This window comes from Lepus europaeus, chromosome 15 (genome assembly GCF_033115175.1).
Source record: "Lepus europaeus isolate LE1 chromosome 15, mLepTim1.pri, whole genome shotgun sequence".
Classification (NCBI taxonomy): Eukaryota; Metazoa; Chordata; class Mammalia; order Lagomorpha; family Leporidae; genus Lepus; species Lepus europaeus.
In genome coordinates this window covers 28,759,808-28,783,362 of record NC_084841.1, presented here as the reverse complement: position 1 = coordinate 28,783,362, position 23,555 = coordinate 28,759,808, and the positions used below count along the sequence as shown (strand labels likewise).

The window sequence follows — 23,555 nt, the reverse complement described above, 5'->3', positions numbered from 1 at the left end:
ATAGATAATTGTTGATTTTTTTATCATTCACTTCTGGTAATGGTTCCTTTGATTGTTAGGATCTTGAATTGTTTCCTAGATTTTATTATGTTATATAACTGAGTAAAGATAACTAATGCTTTCTGAGTCTGGTGAAGTTGTTAGGTTCTAACCAAATTTTTCATTCAGTTTCAGAATCTTTGGTTTTGATAAAAATTTTCTCAGTTTTTGTTTGTGTTCTCATCATTTGTACCATTTTTCTCTTTTTCTATTGTTTCAACCAATTTTTATTTACAGAATATAAATATCTTCAAAAAGATACATTTCTTCATTTAATCAATGGTAAAAAGCCTTATTAAACAGAAACAAAGCCCACACATCATCACTTATATTTCAACAGAAATACAGATCATTAAAAGTGTATGAACATAGTGATCAAAATGTAATTTTTCCTTAAGCAGTTACATGAATGAGGCTGTTTTTAAATTTCTTCACTGACAACCCCATTTTAACCATTGAACAAATTGCACTTAAATTAATAGTAATAAAAATGTAAATATTCAAATTTAAACATGAAAATATGGAAAACAAAAACAGAACAGGAAGTATCTTCATTATCAAACAGATTAACAAATTTTGCACTCAGATACTTTCTGAGGCACATCAAGACATCTACGTCAAAGATTGCATTCATTTGAGAGCTATCAATACATGTTCAGTGCTGAGACTATTTGTAGCACGTACGTATATACAAAGCAGCATCAGACTACTGTGGTTCACATTTGAGAAACACAGATTTAAGTTTTATGCTACAACTTGCCACTTTAACATTATAGCTAATCCAGTGACAATTACTCATTTCATATTTTTTCTTTTTCTGAAACTCAGTAAGCAAGTTATCATTTAAGCACATGGAATAATGCCATGTCTTCTTCCTTATGATAGTAAATTTTAAAATCCAACTATTTTGTATCATGGAAACTTTACCTAGCTGTACAAAGGCTCCCAAATACAGTGCAGTCATAAAGTTTCTTCTTTGTAGATACCATTAATTTATAGTTATTTTAGTACAGATAAATGCAGGAGACTACTCTGGATTATTGGGCAACAAATGTCACTACTTGTATTTAAGTATGAGCACACCACAGCTACGGCAAGTAAATGTCCTTACGCGTCCTCCACTGCTTCCTTTCCACGTCACAGTCTCAACCTATCTCTGAAAGTTCCTTTGTTAATAATTTTGAAATTTAACTAATGGAACATCTATAGTCTCATTGAGCTAGTTTTTTTTCCTTACTCTTCACTAGCTAGTTCAAATACAATATGTAATGTTTTAAATTTTATAGACACCTTATTAAAATGATTAAGGGTATCTAAAACCATTAGTACTAACCAAAAAAAGACACTAAAAGTATTTTTTATTTTTTAAAAAAATTTATTTATTTGAGAGGTAGAGCTACAGAAGTGAGAGGGAGAGACAGAGAGAAAGATCTTCCTTCTGTTGGTTCACTCCCCAAATGGCCACAACAGTTGGAGCTGCGCTGATCCAAAGCCAGGAGCCAGGAGCTTCTTCCAGGTCTCCCATGCGGGCGCAGGGGCCCAAGGACTTGGGCCATCTTCTACTGATTTCCCAGGCCACAGCAGAGAGCTGGATTGGAAGAGGAGCAGCCAGGTCTAGAATTGGCTCCCACATGGGATGCTGGAGCCGTAGGCGGAGGATTGACCTGCACCATGGCACCGGTCCCCCTAAAAGTATTTTTGAGACTATTTTTTTCCTAACTAGAAAAGCTATGGGATTCATAATGAACACAGACATAATGACACTTTAACCCTGTTAAAGCTGTTTTGCAACATCAATAATAACAGTAAATGCATGCAGCACAGAAAAGAAGAGCAGGATTTCAAGAGAAAAAAATCTAGTAAATACTTGAATTTTGGATGCCTCCAACACAAAAGGGTTCACAGTGCTTATAAGCACTATCACATTTTCATCCTTTAAGTAGTTCAAATCTTTATTTCACTTCTAATTTTATCCAGAAATAACCTAATTCATTATATAATGTATCTTATCAATTTCAGTTTTCAAGTATTCAAGTAATGAAAACCCAAGTATTTTTTTTTTTTGCAGCAACAAAATATTTATGGACTGAGCTTCAAAGACAGGGAAAAATTCATTTAAAATAACCAATACACTCTTCTGCTCAAAGACATAATAACTAAGACTTAATACTGTAATCACACAAATGGTATGTAATAAAAGGAGGGAAAAAATAAGTGGTCAAACAATCAAGGTCTTTTTTTTTAATAATTCAAAAAAATATTTCCTTAATATGTGGCTAGATTCCCAGTAACAGGATATTCTGAAATCTAAGGAACTACAGAAGAAAAACCAGAGTAATTTCAATTTCCCTGTCATTTTTCCATAAATATTAATATTACTATTACTTTGGATTTCCTTTGTACTTTTACTGGGAGATTTTCTGCCTTCACCTTCTTTCATAGTGATGACCATGTTACTATGTGTGTAGCACATCCTTAAGCATCTTTTGTAACGCTGGATGAGTGGTGACAAATTCCTTCAATTTGTTGGTTACGGAAGGTCTTTATTTCACCTTCATTCATAAATGAGAGCTTTGCAGGGTACAGTATTCTGTGTTGACTATTTTTTTCTCTTAAGAATTGGAATATATCTTGCTCCTCTTTCCTAGCCCGTAGGGTTTCTGATGTGAAGTACGCTATGAATAATTGGAGATCCTCTGAAAGTAATCTGGCGTTTCTCTCGCGCACATGTTAGAATCTTTTCTTTATGTTTTACTATGGAGAGTTTTACTACAGTGTGTTGTGGTGAAGACCTTTTCTTTTTTTAAAAGATTTATTTTATTTATTTGAAAGGCAGTTACAGAGAGAGGTAGAGCCAGAGAGAAAGAGGTCTTCCATCCGCTGGTTCACTCCCCAAATGACCACAATGGCCAGAGCTGAGCTGATCCGAAGCCAGGAGCCAGGAGCTTCTTCTGGGTTTCCCATGTGGGTGCAGGGACCCAAGGACTTAGGCCATCTTCTACTGTTTTCCCAGGCCATAGCAGAGATCTGGATCGAAAGTGGAGCATCTGGGACTTAATTGGTGCCCATGTAGGATGCTGGCACGATAGGCCGGGACTTTAGCCCACTGTGCCACAGTGCCGGCCCTGAAGATCTTTTCTAGACATGTCTATTAGGAGTTCTGTGTCCTTCCTGTACTTGGACATCCCTTTCTTTCACAGTCCCAGCACACAAAGCTCCCCAGTCAGCAGCACCCAGCCCCCTGTCAGTTCTCCCAGCCAGACTCAGAAGTCTCTGCTTGGCTGGTTGCTGGGCACACAAACACGAGAGGGCGCAGCTGTTACGTATGTCCAATATGGTGCCTGCCTTCTCTCTCAGCTAGTTACAGGATGCCTGTTTCATGTGGACCAAGAGAGAGAAACATGTCCCCCCACCCCTTTTCCTCTAGGTTGGTAGGTACACTGTCCCCCACAGGGCTCTAAGCTATACTCAAGCCAGGCTCTTCCTGCAGCTTTATCGCCAGTGGCTTGGGCTGCTACAGTTTGGCCTCACTTCACTCTCCAAAGCTGAGCCCAAGGCTCTTGGCTGCTGGGGTCCTGAGTTGTGTGCATCCACACCTTCCATATAGATCCACAGTGTCTCTCTAATTTGCCTGGAGTTTCCTCTGCTGTTTTCTCCCTAACTCTTCCCTGGGATTGAACTCTCTCCACGGTTTTTTGTTTTTTGTTTTTTTAAACTATCCTCCCCTACACTAGAGCAGTAAGCTCCCTCCCTATTCTGCTGTCTTGATGTCTCTGCTTTTCTCTTTTTCTTACTCTTTAAACATTTGGGATTCTTCAAATTACAAAATTATCTTAACCTCCAAAGTTCACATTCAGACCATGTTTAACCTGAAGAACCATCATTAGCCATAAAGTCCTCAGGAAACAGTACTGCAAGTCAGTAACTTTAGCATACTGATTATGAAACCATTTTAAACACATTTGGAAATAATATTAAATGCTATCCTGATGATTGGAAAAAGATTGAGTTGGATTTTAAATATTTGAGAGTTTTGGAACTGATATTTTGTAACATGATATACCTCTACTTAAGGCACTAAAACTTGATAGAATGGATGGATTGGCATTTTGATTTTCAGTAAACTCTTAATGCAGTGGTATTAATGTACAAGAAAGTACAAAGAAGAAAATAGGAAAATTTTCACTGCATGGTGATAGCCAGTGTAAGCATTTGGTTATATATCTGTTCATAGATATATGTATATTTCTTGTATGTAGTCCCTCACATCCCATCTCTATACCTTTTGACATCTCTTAAAGGTGTCTACTTCTAGACTAAGAGAACCATTTTAGCCATTGTCTGCAATAGCGAGTTGCTATTAGTTAGCCTTTAACTTGGGTGTAGATCCCTGCTCCCATCAGATTGCCCATAGTAGCAGGATTAATGATTTATGAAACTCGATGTTTTTCTCAAAAGGGCAGTGGGCAGTGATGAACCTGGTAGACTTCCTGGACTGTTGAGTACCAACATTTGAGTTGTTCTGTAATGTTGTAGTGAAAACTAACATAGTGGATAAATTTTTGTTCGCATTTTAGTTTCTCTTGAAAACAATTATTTGAAGAGGAAATACTAGGATAAAAAGTATGTACTTTTTAAAAAATTTTTGCTGCATATTGACAGATTGCTATCCCCCTAGCAATGAGGTTTTTTTTTTTAATAAGTCAAGCTTGAGTTATCCAGTCTTTATTATTGTTGGACTTTAATTAACAATTGTTTTATGAATTATAATTATGAATTTATATATGAATAAATAAATCTGATAGATAATAGGGTACTCTTTGATTTCAACAGATAATTAGCCAGTTGAAATAACCAAAGCTGGCTCTAGAAGTTTATAAGGAATCTCAAAGTATTATTCTTTTGGACTATAAAACACAACTCCTCTGTTGAATGTAGGTACAAAGTCAAAGATGAACTTTAAAGTTATTATATTCACATCTCAGGTTAGGGAAACTCCAATTTTTATTTTTTATTTTTTAAAGAATATTTTATTTGAAAGTCAGAGTTACATAGAGAAGGAGAGGCAGAGAGGGAGAGAGAGAGATCTTATACCTGCTGGTTCATTCTCCAATTGGCTGCAATGGCTGGAGCTGTGCCGATCCGAAGTCAGGAGCCTCTTCCAGGTCTCCCATGTGGGCGCAGGGGCCCAAGGACTTGGGCCATCCTCCACTGCTTTCCCAGGCCATAGCAGAGGGCTGGATTGGAAGTGGAGCAGCTGGGACTCGAACCGGCACCCATATGGGATGCAGGCACTGCAGGCGGTGGCCCTACCCGCTATGCCACAGTACCGGCCCCTCCAATTTTTATATCCAGTTTTATGGGACTGCTAGGTTTAACTTGTGTCATAACAGCCAGACTTCAACCTGAACAAAATAGATGGTGTGGTAAACAGAAAAATAGACCCTCTCCCCTACCCCAAAAAACACCTATACCCTAATCTCTAGAATCAGCAGCCATTAGATTATCTAGGTGGGCCCACTATGATCAGGTGAGCCCTGAAAAGTAGAGTGTTTTTCTACCTGAGGATGGAAGAGGCAGTCAGAGAAGCTGACTAAGCATGAGATGGACTAGTTAGGCAAGCCACTGTTGCCTCTAAGGTATACAGGAATACACACACAGAAAGGAAGAGAGGGAGCGAGGAAAAAAGGAGACAAACTTAACTAAGTGAGGTAGGTAAGTTAATTTACTTGACCATGGTAATAATTCCACTCTATTTGAATTTCAAAACATCATGTTTACAATTAAAAGATAAATCTTAGAAAAAATATATTTTTATTTATTTGAAATGCAAAGTTACACACAGAGAGAGGGAGAGACATAGAGAAAGAGATCTTCCATCTGCTGGTTCACTCTCCAAATGGTCACACTGCTGGAGCCAGGAGTTCCATCCAGGCTTCCATCATCTGTGGCAGGGGTTCAAGTACTTGGTCTATCCTCAGCCACTTTCTCAGGCATATTAGCAGGGAGCTGGATAGGATGGTGAGCAGATGGGACTTAAACTCACGCTCTGATGTGAGATGTCCATGTCACGTGGCTTAAGCTGCTTTGCCACAAAACCACCCAAAATCTATACAGTTTAAAAAATACACACATGCAAAGCTGGAGAAAGGCACATAGCACTAGTGCAAGTGCCAGCTGGTAGCTACCAAAAAACAGGGATCTCAGGCCTAACGCTGAACTTTGCCAGCAGCTTGAATGACTTGAGAAATTGATTGTTCTGGGACTGGCCCTGTGACGTAGCGGATAAAGCCACTCCCTGCAGTGCTAGTATCCCATATGAGCGCTGGTTCAAGTCCCAGCTGCCCCACTTCCCATCCAGCTCTCTGCTGTGGCCTGGGAAAGCAGTACAGATGGCCCAAGTCCTTGGGCCTCTGCACCCACATGGGAGACCCAGAAGAAGCTCCTGGTTCCTGCCTTCAGATCGGCACAGCCTCAGCCGTTGTGGCCAATTGGAGAGTGAACCAGCGGATGGAAGACCTTTCTTTCTCCTATCTCTTTGTAACTCTGAGTTTCAAATAAATAAGTAAATTTAAAAAAAAAAAAATTAAAAGAAATTGATTGTTCTCTAGAGAGGAACGCAGACCTACTAACACCTTGATTTGAATTTTGTGAGACCATAAGCAGAGAACTTAGTTGAGCCATACTGTGCTTGAATTTCTGACACGTAATAATTATGAAATAATAAATGGGTGGTGTTGTAAGTTATAAAGCATATAGTAATTTGTTATAGCAGCAGTAGGAAACTAACACTGAGTATGGAAAGAGGTGTAACCAAATCATTTCTTTGGGACTAGAATAAAGGACGCATAATTGTATTCATCTACAACATTGTATATCATAATGAAATGTTGAGAGCCATAATAAAAAAAAGAATAGTGTGGCAAGTTCAAAACTGTGGTTTTATTGTTTGCTTATGCCCATAATCTTAGCACCTATGTTTTCGTATATTTCATTGTTTGTACTCTTTCTTATGTATTATGTAAATATATATATTTATAAATTATTTGTTTGTTTGAGAGGTAGAGTTACAGATAGAGAAAGGGAGAGACAGAGAAAGGTCTTCCATCCCCTGGTTCACTCCCCAGATGGCCACACAGCTGGAGCTAGAGACATCTGAAGCCAGTAGCCAAGAGCTTCTTCCAGGTCTCCCACGTGGGTACAGAAGCCCAAACACTTGAGTCATCGTCTACTGCTTTTCCAAGCCATAGCAGAGAGCTGGATCAGAAGAAGAGCAGCTGGGATGTGAACTGGTACCCATATGGGATGCTGGCACTGCAGGTGGAGGCTTAGCCTACTATGCCATAGTGCTGGCCCCAGTATGTATATCTTGTTTTTCAATTGATGTTGGAATAACTTTATGTTATTAAATAATCTTAATCTTCATTTCTTATACTTCAATAATATTCCAACATTTGACTCTGTTATGCTTTGGAATTTCTTTGGTAATATTCTAGTATTCATTCTTTGTTTCCCCTATGATTATCATTTTCTTTGCACTGGATAATTGCAGGTAAAGAGATATCTAAGTCAATCTATAAAGGGATTTTTGGATAATAATTATGTGCCATTTAAACTCACATTGTATGATTTTTTTTAAAAAAAGATGAATCTTGAAGGTGACAACCATTTTCATCAGCACATTCTATTTTGAACCTTCAGCTAACACTTAAACTATGCTTGGCTTAAAAATAAAATTTACTTATAAATTTTTATATAAAATGGAATTTGAAATTTTGGGTAGTATTTGGTAGTATGTAGAGTTTTAAGCCCTTTGAGTTGTAATAAGTACAAGAGTTTTACACTGCCTTTGATTGAAGCAATAATAGAAAAATAGTGCATATACTAAAGTATACCATAGTGCTTTTATTCATTATTTACTCAAAAATATTTCTTGAATATATATATTATGCCATGTACTACATTAGAGACCTTGAATATAATGCTGAATAAAAGAGTCAAGTCTGAGCTTTCAAGTAGTCATTATAGAGTGGGGAGAGAGATGCAGGGTACAGTTTATAAAGAATTAGCATTCTATCAGATGAGTAAGTGCATTGAAAAAAAATATAGCAGGATAAGAAAATAGAGAATGATAAAACATTCAATTTTAGACACAAAAATGAAAAATTTATAAAAGATTTTATTTATTTGAGAGGTAGAGTTACAGAGAGAGGAGAAACAGAAAGAAAGATTTTCCATCTGCTGGTTAACTCCCTAAATGGCCACAATGGCCGGAGATGAACCAATCCGAAGTCAGGAGCCAGGCGCTTCCTCTGGGTCTCCCACATGGGTGCAGGGACCCAAGCACTTGGGCCATCTTCTACTGCTTTCCCAGGCCAAAAACAGAGACCTGGAGAGGAAGAGAAGCAACTGGGACACAAACTGGCGCTCATATGGGATGCTGGCAGTGCAGGTGGAGGCTTAGCCCACTATGCCACAGCACTGGCCCCAAAAATGAAAATACTGATGGCTGAAATATAAAGAAGAGGAAAGAAACTTTTGATAATATAAAGACATAGTGGATAAAAATAGCTGTTTAAATGTGATGTTTGTGATATTTCATGTAGGGATATATCATATAAGTTTAAATTTAGTGTTAAATTACTCAAACTTTCTTTGATCTTTTTATAACTCAGTTTTGTTGGAGTGTTTATTGATTTGAAGTATTTCATTGATTCTATCTTATTTTCTTTTGTTGGGTTGCATCACAATCTCTATTTTTAAAATTTTGTTTATTATTTATTTGAAAGGCAGAGTGACACTGGAAGAGAAAGAGAGAGATCTTCCATCACTGGTTTACTCCCCAAATGGCTGCAACAGCCAAGGTTATGCTGGTCTAGGCCAGGAGCCAGAAACTCCTAATCCAAGTTTCCCACAGCAGGAATTCAAGTACTTCAGCCATCATCTGATGCTTCCTAGGCACATTAGCAGGGAGCTGGATCAGGGGTGTAATTGCCAGAACACGGATGCAACTTAACCCACTGTGCCACAATGCTCTCCTCCCATCACAGTCTTGATTCTCTGTTAGGTTATTAATTTTTTAATATGTTGTACTTCATAGACAACAATGATTAACGTTGATTTCACAAGGATTAAAATTACATATTATCTTCAGTTAATAAAGGTATATTATTTAAGAGTAGAGAAATATCAAATTAGCTCTGTATTGATGTCTACATCATTGGCATTTATAATTAAAACTATTTTTGAATAAATGACTACTTAATATGATAAATTTTCTTTGTATCAAATAGCTAAAGTAACTTTCTTCAATGAAAATAAGATTTATGTAGATAATGGAAAATGCTAAATATGTTGTTTGAACAGTAAATGAGAATTTCAACTCATGGAAGTTGAGTTGGTTAGACAGAATTAATGTGAAAGAAAAACATTGTTTTAAACAAAGGAAAGGTATGAATAATCTCTACCTTTCTGTCTCTTCCTCACTTTCTTTTAGAATTTCTTAAATTGTTGGCTATGGATGACCTTAGAAAACTATTTTACTAAATATTTTTTTCCTAGGATCTAGTCAATAGCATATCTATTTAAAATATACTATTAGGATTCATAGCATTAAGAAACAAACTCCAAAGGAAATATATTGAAACTGTTCATATCTATATTTAGAATTTCTTATTTTGTAATATTTTAAGAACAAATGTAGTTTTTGTTCAAATAACTTCTTTTTGAAGATATTATGTATGTGAAATTTTTAAGATGTGCTTTAAAAAGTTGAGCAATAAGGACTTGAGGGTAGGAATTATCCTTTTTATCTTATTTGTAGTCTAATATAAAGCATGATAGTTTTCAGTTATTAATACATTTGTAAATATTTAGGAAATCCTCAGATGGTCATTTCCTGTGTTAAAGTTGCATTTTTATTTTATTTTTTTCAGTGTACAATTATGATCCAGATGTGGATGTGAACGAGTGTGGTTAGACTGATTATTCAATAATGAGTGGTGCAGCTTTGGGACTCGAGATTGTTTTTGTCTTTTTTCTGGCACTATTTCTACTTCATCGATATGGAGACTTTAAGAAACAGCATAGACTTGTAATTGTTGGAACTCTGCTTGCTTGGTATCTCTGCTTTCTTATTGTCTTCATACTGCCTCTGGATGTCAGTACGGTAAGAGGTGAAACTGATTTTCATATTTAAAAAGGCACTTGTAATCCTTCCACTTGTTTGAGATACATTAGTGTTTTTTTTTTTTTTAAGATTTTTTTTTTTTTTATTTGACAGGTAGAGTTATAGATAGTGAGAGAGAGAGACAGAGAGAAAGGTCTTCCTTCTGTTGGTTCACCCCCCAAATGGCTGCCATGGTCAGAGCTGCACCAATCCAAAGCCAGGAGCCAGGTGCATCCTCCGAGTCTCCCATGCAGGTGCAGGAGCCCAAGCACTTGGGCCATCCTCCACTGCCCTCCTGGGCCACAGCAGAGAGCTAGAGTGGAAGAGGAGCAACAAGGACTAGAACCGGCGCCCATATGGGGTGCCAGCACTGCAGGCAGAGGATTAGCCAAATGAGCCTTGGTGCTGGCCCCAGAGATATATTAGTTTTTAAGATAGCTAAATTGTATAAGGATATGCTTATATTTTGAATTTAAATACTAGTTTCAGAATTGATCATTAGAAAGCATAGTCAGGAAGGTAGCTTTAAGAAGATAGATTTATAAACTCCAGTGTTCCTTGATATTGGTTTGATTCTTATTTGGTTTTGATATTATTTGGTATTTGATATTGGTTTGATTCTTTATAACAGTTTGATTCTTATTGTTAACCATGCATCCTTTCATGTAGACGATATACAACCGATGTAAGCATGCTGCTGCAAACTCCAGCCCTCCTGAGAATAACAACACTACAAGATTACATGCAACTGCTAACCCAGCTCCAAGGTATTTCTTTCTTTCTAAATATTAATATTATAGGAGATAAATTGTTTTGCTTTAATTTATTTATTTGAGAGGCATAGAGAAACAGATAGCTGTCATCCACTAGTTCACTCTCCAAGTCCTTTAATGTCTGGGGATTAGCCATGCCAAAGTCGGGAGCTGGGAACCCAATCCAGATATCCCACAAAGATGGTAGGGACTCAGGCATTTGAGCCATCATGCTAACTCCCAGGGCACACGTTAGCAGGAAGCTGGAATTGAAAATGAGGCTGAGACTTGAACCCATGTGTTCTCATAAGGGATGTGGGGTTATTAACTGATATCTTAACTGTTATGCCTAATGTCTTCTCTGGTAAGTCATTTTGAAATAGTCATATTTTACCAACTGTTCCTCCCACTTTTTTACTGGTAGACTTCATTAGATTGTATTCTATTTAAGTTGGTATTTTAAATATTTATTTGTATACAACACCTTTCAGTAGACTATAGTGAGAAGTTTGAAGATCTGATTTTTTAGTACAGTTCTTCTTCCTACTAAATATGTTACTTCCAAAACGTATGTTTTTTCTCAGCCTGTCTCAGATCTAAGAAAATGGAGCATGCGTTTTCTCTTTTGCCTAATTTACAAAGTTGTGATAAAGGACAAGCAAGTTAATCTGTACATTGGGTATTTCTTTCTTATTGCATACCTTTTGAAATTATTTTTTCATAAAGAGTGAATAAAATTAAAATTGTCAAAGATTATATTGAGTTCAAATGAAATTTCCAAGTTAAAAAATGAATGTTGACTTAGCTTTTACCAACAGTTTAAGTAGTATTTGTGTGCAGCTTTAAAAACAAAAAAACTAGCTCGAGTAAAGGTAAATTTGCAATGTGTAACCACCCTAGTGAAACAATGTTCAAAACTGGATGTAGGGGTGAACATTTAACTTAGCAAATTTTTAAAAGGTTGATGGATTGATTGATTGATTTGAAGGTCAGAGTTACACAGAGAGGAGAGGCAGAGAGAGAGAGGTCTTCCTTCGCTGGTTTACTCCCCAGTTGGCCTCAATGGCCGGAGCTGCGCTGGTCCAAAGCCAGGAGCCGGGAGCTTCTTCCGGGTCTCTCATGCAGGTGCAGGAGCCCAAGGACTTGGGCCATCTTGTACTGCTTTCCCAGGCCATAGCAGAGAGCTGGATTGGAAGTGGAGCAGCTGGGACTTGAACCAGCACCCATATGGGATGCCGGCACCACAGGCGGCAGCTTTACTTGCTATGCCACAGCACTGGCCCCTTAACTTAGCAGTTAAGATGCCCAGGTTCTGTGTTGAAGTACCTAGAATGGGTATCTGTCTATGGCTCCTAATTCCAGCTTCCTGCTAGTGCAGACCTTTGGAGGCAAGAGTGATGGCTCAAGTGATTGGGTTCCTGCGGCCCACATGAGAAACCTTGATTAAGTTACCAGCTCCTGGCTTGAGTGCCAGCCAGGGCATTGCAGGCATTTGTGGGAGAGAATCAGTGGATGGGAGCTCTCTCTATATTTCTTCCTCAAATAAATAGTAAAAATTAAATGTTAAGGAAAAAAAAAACCTGGACGAAAATCAGCAGCAGTTGCAGATTGTCGGAAGCCCTTGGATTAAAGGATATCCTTATAGTCTAGGAAGACTATTAGTAAATGAAAGTCTCTATGGTCAGAGACTCATCATATCTTTAAAAAATTCAGACAGAATTTTGTGTAGGTGATAGTTAGCATGGACTTCTATTACAGCTATGCTATTGTAACTGATTTAATTAGCATTCCTTTGTCCAGGAATTAATTACCTAATGTCTTCCCTTTCCCATAACCCAACTCCATGCAGACAATAAATAAAACAAAAAAAACCAACCCTACAAATGAGGTGAGTGTGTATTTCAAAGGTAATCATTAGAGATTTGATTTCAAGATACCTTTACTTTTAAAGGCTGCTGCATTCTATTAGTTGAACATTATGCCCTATTTTTACCCAATGACTGAAAATACACTGAAAGCTGAAAACCTAAATTGCATTCATCTCTAAAACAAACTGTTTTATTCCCTTTCTGTGTGCTTCTTTTCAGTTTTGTAATCAGCTTCAAATTTTAAGAATTCTATGAAACATTATGAGAGTCAGTAACTTAAAATTTGACTGTAAATGAACTTTGCTATGTGCAAATTAGTTGTAAGATTCATTTAGTCATTATTTATGATTAATTGGCTTTCCCTTGTTATTAAACAGCCAACACCCATGTTTTAAGCCATGGAGTTACATTCCTGATGGAATCATGCCAATTTTCTGGAGGGTAGTATATTGGACATCACAGTTTTTAACATGGTAAGTTAAATTTTTTACATGAAATTTTTAAAATTTTAGGGGCTGGTGTTGTGGTGCAGGAAGTTAAATCTCCCTACTTGTGACTTCAGCAACCCATATCAGAGTGCCAGTTTGAGTCCCAGCGGCTCTGCTTGCAAACCTATTTCCGATTAATGTGCCTGGGAAGGCAGTAGATGATGGCCCAGGTGCCATCCGCTGCCATCCACATGGGAGACCCAGGTGGAACTCCTGGCTTTGGCCTGTCCCAGCCCTAGTTGTTGGAGCCATATGAGGAGTGAACCAGCTGATGAAATATCTCCCTCTCCCCCACCTCCTCCTCAAGTGTGTCCCATCTTAAAAAAAATAAATAAATAAAAAAGGTAAAGGGAAAACACATAAACTGTTTGTCACTATTTCCTTCCAGATACTTATTTCTCTTGACCTTCAAACCAGTCTTCTTCCAGCCCCATTATTATGTGAAACTGTACTTGATAAGATCATCATTATTCCCCAATTTTCTTTCTGTTTTCTTAGGCCAACCTTCTAAATTTCCTTCCTGGAAATTGCCTTCAGTTCTGTGGCTCATTTCCTTAGAAGCTGGTCTTCCCTAGAGTCTCACCTCTAATCATTCTGTCTGATTCTCCCTGTACAGTTGATGACCATGGTTTCATTGATTAGTAATTAATTCCAAGTCTTTATTTTTATCCATTATGGCTTTGTCTTTCTATTGTGTTCCACTGCGGTCTTTTATTCTGCTGGCAACAAAGTTCTAAAACTGGTGATAGAGAACACTGCAGGAGAAAAATCGCACTATAGGAAAATCCCCTATAGACTCATGTTCTTAAACTTAGCTGGGCTCTCAACCTTGCCAGACTTCCCTTCTTTGTTTCATTAATCTGCTTGCTTGCCATTCAATACAAAAAATATTTCCAGTCATTCTACTATTGATATCCTCTTTGTGGCTCTTTCCTACTCCTCCCAAAAATCACATTGACTCTTACCAGGTGACTTTACCTTCTTCTACCTTACTGTGAAAATAGAAGCCATTAGATAGCAATCTTTCAGTTTCTTCCCAGCAAACCTACCTACCTACCCACCCATTCTTTCTGCCTTCCTCTCCAAGGGTGGAAGAATCACTCTTGCTAAAGCTTATGCCTCTTCCTAAACTATGGGCTTACCCACCTTCAACTCTTGGTGCCTACTTACAGCTTCCAATTTCCACAAAACATGCAATTTCCTCATCCTTTAAGCAAAAAAGAAAGAAATGAAAAGTCTGTGAACTCAAATCCTTTTCCAAATCATTGAACTCATTACAGCTACATTTGAGTAGAGATGTATTTAAACATTTTTTGTTTTATTTTTAGTTTTATTTTTAATTAACATAATTGTACAGATTAACAGGAGACTGTGTGGTATTTCAATTTATGAATATCTTTTGTAATTACCAAATCAGGATAATTAGCATATCTATCACCTCAAATATGTATCAAGAATTTGGTGAGACATTCTATATCTTCTCTTCTAGTTATTTTGAAATACACAATAGAACATGAGAACTTATTTCTGTTGCTTTAATGTAACTTTATACCTGTTAACCAGTGACTCTTCATCTCCCTCTTCCTAGTACTATTTCCAACTTTTAGTTAGTCATATCATTCTATAGATACTTTTTTTCTTTACATTGAGGTATAAATCTGTCCCCCGAAAATGCACAACTTATGTTTAGCTTTAGGTTTTTCAAAATGAATACTCCTATATGCCAGAAATCAGCAGATTATATGGAAAATTAACCATGTCCCCCATAGCCTTGTTTGTGGCCCCTTCCAGTTATCCCCCGCCCACAAAGATTACCATGATTCTAACCTCCATCACCATGAGTGGGATTTACCTGTTTGTGAACTTTATAAATGTGGAGTTTTATAATAGGAACTTTTGCATCTCTCCTGCTTTGTTCACATACTTGGGAGATACATCAATGCTGTGTTTCATGTATCAGCATTCTGGTTTTTTTCATTTCTGTAAAATATCCCATTTTATATGTATAACACAGTTTCTAGATTGCTTAAATGAATTATCTACATTTGATGTCTTCAATTGCTTATTCTTTAGTTATTCCTCAACTCATAGTAACCTTCTTTCTACATTCATTTTTTTTTCCATCCCACATATAGGTCCTTAATTTACTTGACTTCTTGGCAGCATTGGATAGTATTTCCATCTCCACTTTCAAACACTTTGTTCTACTTTCTTCTCCCCCTTCCTTCCTTCTTCCTTACCCCTCTACTATCTGGATTCAGTCTCCTTTTCTAACTCCTTTTCCTTATATTTCTGGGCCTCTCTCCCAACACTTAGTATTTCTCAGTTTCTTTTGCCTTCTGCATAGTCACCCTTCCAGATCTCATTTATTGATTTTATTTCAGTCCTGGAATCCACATATTTGTATCTGAATCTGGATAGCCAGCTTCTTCTTGTGCAGCAATTTTTAGGTGTCTTCTGGGTACTTCAAAGTCAATGTATTAACCACCAGTCTTCTCTCCTGCTTCTTACCAATACCATCACTCTTAGCCCTGTCATTTGGTTTCAGTATTCCTCTTTTTCAATCCACTCTCTGAGATGAAATATTAGTAAAGTGCAATGTGATCATGTCTCTTTTCTGATAAAGAAAACATTTCCTCATTGGGATGCAATCCAAACTCTTCATAAAGGTTTTAATCTCCATTTTTAGACTCATCTTAAGTCACTTACACTGTCACATTCTCTGTTGTTTATTGTTACCTCTCCAGAATGTGCCTTGCATGAGCCTTTGCATTTTGCAAAGTTTATTATTACAAAAATATTCATCTATTATGGCTTTTTCAAAAATAAAACATAATTACTCATAATCATTTCATTTTAAAAACATTGGCTTGAAAGGCAGTGTCAGAGAGGAATTAGAAAAGGAGGGGGGAGACAGAAACAGATCTCTCATCTGTTAGTTTACTCCCCAAATGTCCACAAAAGCCAGGTCTGGGCCAGACCAAAGCCAGGATCTAGGAGCTCCAGCTGGGTCTCCCACGTGGGTAATAGGAACCTATGTATTTAGGTCAATACCTACTGCTTGCCAGCCATGGCAGCAGGAAGCTGTAACAGAACTGGGTGCAGGACTTCCTAGGCAGTCCAATATAGGATGCAGGTGTCTCAAGTGACACCTTAACCTGCTGCACCATAATGCCTGCCCCTTGTAATTTCTAAGTGAGGGAAATCACACATTAAATTTGAGATTCATATATTTCTTGTATTTTGAGATTATACACATATATAAATGCTTTGTTATTTACTCATATTTTGTCCACCCATACAGGATTCTGTTACCTTTTATGCAGTCATATGCAAGATCAGGAGGATTTTCCATCACTGGAAAGATTAAAACTGCTCTGATAGAGAATGCAATATACTATGGCACTTACTTACTGATTTTTGGAGCATTTCTAATTTATGTAGCTGTAAACCCAAGTTTGCATTTAGAATGGTAAGAAAACATTATTATTGTTCTTTTTGAAGTTAATTTTCAGGGGCTGAGTTGCAGTGTAGCAGGCTGACATCCCATATGAATGCCAGTTTGAATACTGGATATTCCACTTCTGATCTGGCTCCCTGCTGAGCTCTAGGAAAGCAGTGCAAGATGGCCCAAGTACTTGGGCCCCTGCCACCCATGTGGGAGACACAGCTCCAGAGAGAGCCGTCTCTCTCTATGTCTCTACATCTCTCTGTACTTCTACCTTTCAAATAAATAAATCCTAAAAAACCAAAATTGATTTTACCTCTTATGTGTAAACACATATTTTATCAAGAAATCTGTATCAATCTGTATGTTTTATCGATTCTCCAAAATAGTATCTGAATCATCCTTATTACTAAGAAAGAAAATATGGAATAACCTGGTGTTAAATTGGAAATTGCATAGAAAATTAATTTTTAAAAAAATATCATGCAGGATCTCTGTCTTTAATGTGCTGTACACTGTTATTTAATGCTATAACTAGTACTCCAATAGTATTTTTTCACTTTGTGTTGCTATGTGGGGGCAAACTGTTGAAATCTTTACTTAATATCTACTAAACTGATCTTCTGTATATAAAGAAAATTGAAAATGAATCTTGATGTGAATGGAAGGGGAGAGGGAGCGGGAAAGGGGAGGGTTGTGGGTGGGAGGGAAGTTATGGGGTGGGGGAAGCCATTGTAATCCATAAGCTGTATTTTGGAAATTTATATTCATTAAATAAAAGTTAAAAAAAAGAAAATATGGAATAACATCTTTAAAAATAGCTGCTGGCAATGGGTTGGTACTTTGTCTATAGCTATATGTTTAAAGTAATAATATTATTTTTGGATAGAATTTCAAATTTTGTAAATGAGCAAGTGCCTGGTTTTCTTTTTCGCTGGAATTTATGAATACTTTTCTTTCTGTTTTAACTTTAGTTTGAAGTTATATTTGTCCATAGTATAATTTTAGGTTTATACCCATAAAATTGAAAACTATTTTATACTTAATATCTTATAATATTAAGAGTACAAGCTGAAAATTTAGGAATAGAGCATTAGTGATGGGCCTCCCTGTATTTTTTCTTGCTACAAATTATCTTGTATTCTAATTTTAACTGTAACAAAAGAAGTGTTTCCTGTGTTAAAATCTATTTTTGCAGTCATACTTGATCTTTCCATCAAAATGCATAGATTATATGCTGTTAATAAGAGAGCTGAGGATTTGAAGGTCTAATTTTTTTCATCTAAATTCCTATTTATCCTTAGGGCAATTGTTTTCTGACCAAACATTTGATAGTATTTACTTTCATCTTAGATTTTTATAGGAAAATGTACTTACCACAGCTGACTGCTTTTGTTTTCTGGTTCTTAGGAACCAGCTTCAAACGATTGGGATTGCTGCTGCAAATACATGGGGTCTGTTTCTTCTTGTGTTGTTGTTGGGATATGGCTTGGTGGAAATACCTCGATCATACTGGAATGGAGCAAAAAGAGGTTACCTACTTATGAAGACTTACTTTAAGGCAGCCAAACTCATGACAGAGAAAGCAGATGCAGAAGAAAATTTAGAAGATGTTATGGAGGTAAGCAAATTTAAACCTCATAAAAAACGGTCACCAAGTTGAATGCATCTCCTTTCAGTCACTGTTGGTTTTTGTTGTTTTTGGCACACTGATGGGTTTCAGGCTGCAGTTTTGGCAATGTGTCATCTTAGATGAATTCTTATTGCCTGTTCAGGGCTATGCTTGTTGACTTGGGGTAACATTTAATAGTGTTACTATCAAAAGTGTGGCAGATCAGATGATAAGTTACAAGGTTATCAAACATAGAAGTGAAAATGATGATCAGAGGACACTTCTTGAAAGCTTAACCCAAGGTTGTATCTATAAACCTCTTTAGAGAACCATTGCATAGGAGTTTGAATCAATAATTTTGCTTCCTATCTGTAGTCTCAATGAACCACTTTATTTACACCTGAGATGCAGATAACTTAAACCAATTTTACATATACAACACATTATACAATTTTACTGTTAAGAAATATTTTGGGGGCTGACACTGTGGCATAGTAGGTAAAGCCGCCTACCTGCAGTGTCAGCATCCCATATGAGTGCCAGTTTGAGTCCTGACTGCTCCGCTTCCGATCCAGCTCTCTGCTATGGCCTGGGAGAGCAGTGGAAGATGGCCCAAGTCCATCAGCCCCTGCACCTGCATGGGAGACCCAGAAGCTCCTGGCTCCTGTCTCCTCGCTTCAGATTGGCCCAGCTTTGGCCGATGTGGCCATCTGGGGAGTGAACCAGCAGATTGAAGACCCCACCACCACCACCTTCTCTCTGCCTTTGCCTCTCTGTAACTCTGCCTTTCAAATAAATAGATAAATCTTTAAAAATAAAAAAAGAGATACTTTGGTTATGGATTTAAAGAGATTATTGTAGTCACTTCACATTTTTTACTCCACTAAGAAAATGCACCATTCTAATGACATTAAATGTCCAACTTATAATTTCACATTTTTTTTAGATTTTTTTTTTAAGATTTATTTCTTTATTTGAAAATCAGAGTTACACAGAGAGAGAAGGAGAGGTAGAGAGGGAGAGGTCTTCTATCCGCTGGTTCACTCCCCAGATGGCTGCAATGGCCGGAGCTGTGCTGATCAGAAGCCAGGAGCCAGGAGTTTCCTCCAGTTCTCCCACATGGGTGCAGGGGCCCAAGGACTTGGGCCATCTTCTGCTTTCCCAGGCCATAGAGGAGAGCTGGCTCGGAAGTGAAGCAGCTGGATCTCGAACAGGTGCCCATATGGGATGCAGGCACTGCAGGCAGTGGCTTTACCTACCATGCCACACTGCTGACCCCTGAAAGCTTTTCATTCATATTAAACACCAAAATGTTTTAATATGGCCTACAAAAATTAGTTTTACCCATTTTAGCTCTCTAGACTCATCCCAAGCCTCTAACTTTCTCATTTTGGTTACTTTTTTTCCTATAATTTGCTAATGATAATGAAATAATAAACAGTTGTTTAGACTTACTATTTGCCTAACACTCAACTTTGATTCCTCAAACTTAATATTGGTGAGGATAGCAACAATTATATAGACTTACTATTTGCTGAAGATTTTTAACCTCTTTACACATATTAGTACATTTAATTCTCACACAACTTTAGGGAAAAATTTTTTATCTGCATTTTATAAATGCAGAAAACAAGGTACAGAGAGATTAAATAGCTTTCCCATGTTTATACAGCTAATAAGTTAGAGAGCCAAGCAGTCTATCATTAGTTCATGCATTATATGGATGACACATTTTTTCAGTAAAGGACCAGCTGGTAAATATGGTTTTGTGTGCCATATCATCTCTGTTGGAACCACTGTGTCATTGCAGTGTGAAAGCAGCCATAGGCAATACATAAATGAATGAGCCTGGATGTAGTCCAGGTTGAGAACAGGTGGTAAGCTGGATTTGATCTGCCTTAATGACCCCTACTCTTAACCATTATACTCATTGCCTCTTTCCTATTCTCAACCCCTTGGGATGCTATCTTCTCTGATCTCTTCAGCTAATTCTTACTTCACTTTCAATTCGTAACATTATGAGTTCTTCATGGAAGGCTGCTGTATTAGCTTCCTAGAGCTACAAGCCGCAAGCAACAAACTGGGTGGCTTAAGCGACAGAAATTTATTGTCTCACAGATCTGGGGCTTAACTGTCCAAGTAAAGGCCAAATTCTATTTCCATGTAAATAAAAAGCGTAACTTTCTAATGAATGTTTTGAAAATAGAAGCAGGGCTGGCATTGTTGCATAGTGGGTAAAGCCTCTGCTTGCGATGCTGGCATCCCTTATGAGCTCCAGTTTGAGTCCTAGCTGCTCCATTTCCTATGTAGCTGCCTGCTAATGCACCTGAGAGAGCAGCTGAAGATGGCCTAGATGTTTGGACGCCCGCACCCACGTGAGAGACCCATAAGAAGCTCCAGGCTCTCCTGGCCTAGCCCTGGCTATTGCAGACATTTGGGGAGTTAGCCAGTGGAGGGAAGATCTCTCTCTCTCTCTCTCCCTGTCTCCTTTCTTCTCGCTATAACTCTGCCTTTCACATAAATAATGAAAAGAAAAAGAAAGAGGAAGTCAACATAGATAGCAGAACGCTGCTACTCCTCATACACACTCTCACACACACAAAAGAAAAAAGCATGGTTTCTCTGTATGAATTTCTGTCTCTTTACATTTAAAAGTAACTTGGGATTCTTTATATTTTTCTGAATATCTGAGAACATACAAATTTGAGGAGAAAAATTTATCATTTAACAAATATTTAATGTATTTATGCCAAATTAAGTGCTATGCAGAACTGGCTTTTCAGATACTACCTATCTATAGTATAAATTGTATAAACAGTCCTCTATAGTATATGGTAAATGTGGTGTGGATGACACAAAGGAGAGATAGTAATATAGAGAAGATTCACTTCTGGATAATGATCACAGCAGATGATGAAATACAACCTGTGGGAGACCAGGAAAAAGCACCTGGCTCCTGGCTTTGGATAGGCACAGTGCCAGCCTTAGTGACCATTTGAGGGTTGAACCAATGCAAGGAAGACCTTTCTCTCTGTCTCTCTTTCTGTCTATAACTCTACCTGTCAAATAAAAAAAAAAAAAAAAAAAGAAAGAAATACAACCTGGACCCTGGACCTTCTAGGATGAGTTGGAATTTTGACAATATTCCAATCAGACATCAGGAAGTTTAGAATAAATTAATGTGAACATATAATTTATACTGGGAAGATAAAACAAAGTAGGGCCTTGAATGCCATACTGAAAAGTCAAGACTGTCTTTTGAAAGTGGCAAGGAATCATTGTGGTGAGGAAACATTGATGCTTTTAGGTAGGCAAGACATGATCCTATATGTGGTTTTGGTTTATCAGTCTGATAGAAGTATACAGAATGTAATGTAGAAAGAAATTGAGATGAATTACTTGGTTTGAGAGTAAACTTAAAATATGCTAGTTCTCATTTCATCTTTTAACAGATCACAAATTCTATTATTGTTTCTTGGTAATTATTTTTTCAGCTATCCGTATAACCCCCTACAGCTTTATAAAAATTGGTTTACTACTTTGTGATGTTTTTCATTGAAATGAATATATTCATCTTAGTGTCTATTATTTTCTTTAGATGTTAGTAAACTTACAAGCTACGTCAAGCCATTTCAAAGGTATTTGCCAGATGATCTGAAAGGTTGCAGCTACCTTTTGTTATTTTTCTAGGCAGAGAATTTGGAGAAGGGAGAAGCAGCTACTTATTTCCACTGAAAACTACCTATTAGCAAGCCTGCAGGGATGTTATCTGGCATTCTTAGGATGAATTGATTAAGCACAGTAGCAAAAGAACCAAAGGTTAGGATGTTTTGTGTGAAGAAAACAAAGTTAATATTTTAAATAATTTTATAAAAATTACAGTTTTTGAAGAAAACAAATTCATAACATATAGCAAATACTAACAATTAACTGTTTCAGTAGTTTTGCTTACTATGGCTAAATAATTTCCAGAAAAATAAGATATTTCATGTATAATACATAGCCAGATTGTATAATTCATATCCAAAGTAGGATAAATTTATACTAATATTAGTCAACAAACTTTAAGTCGATGATGCTTCAAGGTGACAATTTGAAAATTCAAGTCTGGGGGCCGGCACCATGGCTCAGTATGTTAATCCTCTCCCTACGGTGCCAGCATCCCATATGGGTACCAGTTCTAGTTCCAGCTGCTCCTCTTCCAATCCAGCTCTCTGTTATGGCATGGGAAAGCAGTGGAAGATGGCCCAAGTCCTTGGGCCCCTGCACTCACATGGGAGACCAGGAAAAAGTACCTGGCTTCTGGCTTCAGATCCGCGCAGCTCCGACCGTTGTGGCCATTTGGGGAGTGAACCAATGAAAGGAAGACCTTTCTCTCTGTCTCTCCCTCTCACTGTCTGTAACTCTACCTCTCAGATAAATAAATAAAATCTTTTAAAAAAAAATCAAGTCTGTTTTTGTCACTGTTGTATTTAGGCCTTACACATTGAACTAAAAAGTCATAAACTATTATTAAGACCTTCAAGGAATGATTTTATTTTGCCTCTTTACAGAGGAATGTGTGTTGGTATGGATTATTCACAGAGTGTGTATATTCTAAGTTTTGATAGATATCGTTAAAGTACCTTCCAAGTAGATTTTATCACTTTTTATTGTGCATAAATTCTGTTTTCTCATCGTCATTCATCATTACATTCATCAAGTATATCATTTTTAAATAGTTTTACAAGAAAACTGTTCTCATTTTGTAAATTTGTAATTAAAAAAAAGATTTATTTGAAGGACAGAGCAGCAGAGAGGAGAGAGAGTGATGTTTTTCCATCAGCTGTTTCAATTCTCCAAATGGCTGCAACAGCCAGAGCTGGGCCAGGCCAAATCCAGGAACCAAGAACTCCAACTGGGTCTCCCTTGTGGATGGCAGGGACCTAAGTACCTGGGCCATTTTTATGCTGTCGTTGCAGTTACATTAGCAGGGATCTGGGTTGTAAATAAAATAGCCAGGACTCAAACCAGCACTCTGATATGGAATACCACCATCACAAGTGGTGCCACAACACAGCCCCTGTAACTGTTTTTAGTGTGCTTGAGCATCTTTAAATGTGTATTAGCCAATGGTATTTCTTCTGTATTCCTTTTTTTCTGTTTGTAACAGCACTCTACATACTAAAATTAGTGATTTT

General features: G+C 37.4%; 1 protein-coding gene across 1 annotated transcript in view; it reads left to right on the top strand.

Moving 5' to 3' along the window:
• LMBRD2 (LMBR1 domain containing 2) overlaps positions 1-23,555 on the top strand; it is a 64,552-nt gene that overhangs the window by 5,454 nt on the left and 35,543 nt on the right. Inside the window, exons 2-6 of the mRNA XM_062211764.1 lie at positions 9,975-10,207; positions 10,877-10,974; positions 13,205-13,300; positions 16,620-16,787; positions 18,174-18,384. Of these exons, the coding sequence (XP_062067748.1) occupies positions 10,034-10,207; positions 10,877-10,974; positions 13,205-13,300; positions 16,620-16,787; positions 18,174-18,384 (747 nt within the window). The 5' untranslated portion in view covers positions 9,975-10,033. The remainder of the gene's footprint in view (positions 1-9,974; positions 10,208-10,876; positions 10,975-13,204; positions 13,301-16,619; positions 16,788-18,173; positions 18,385-23,555) is intronic.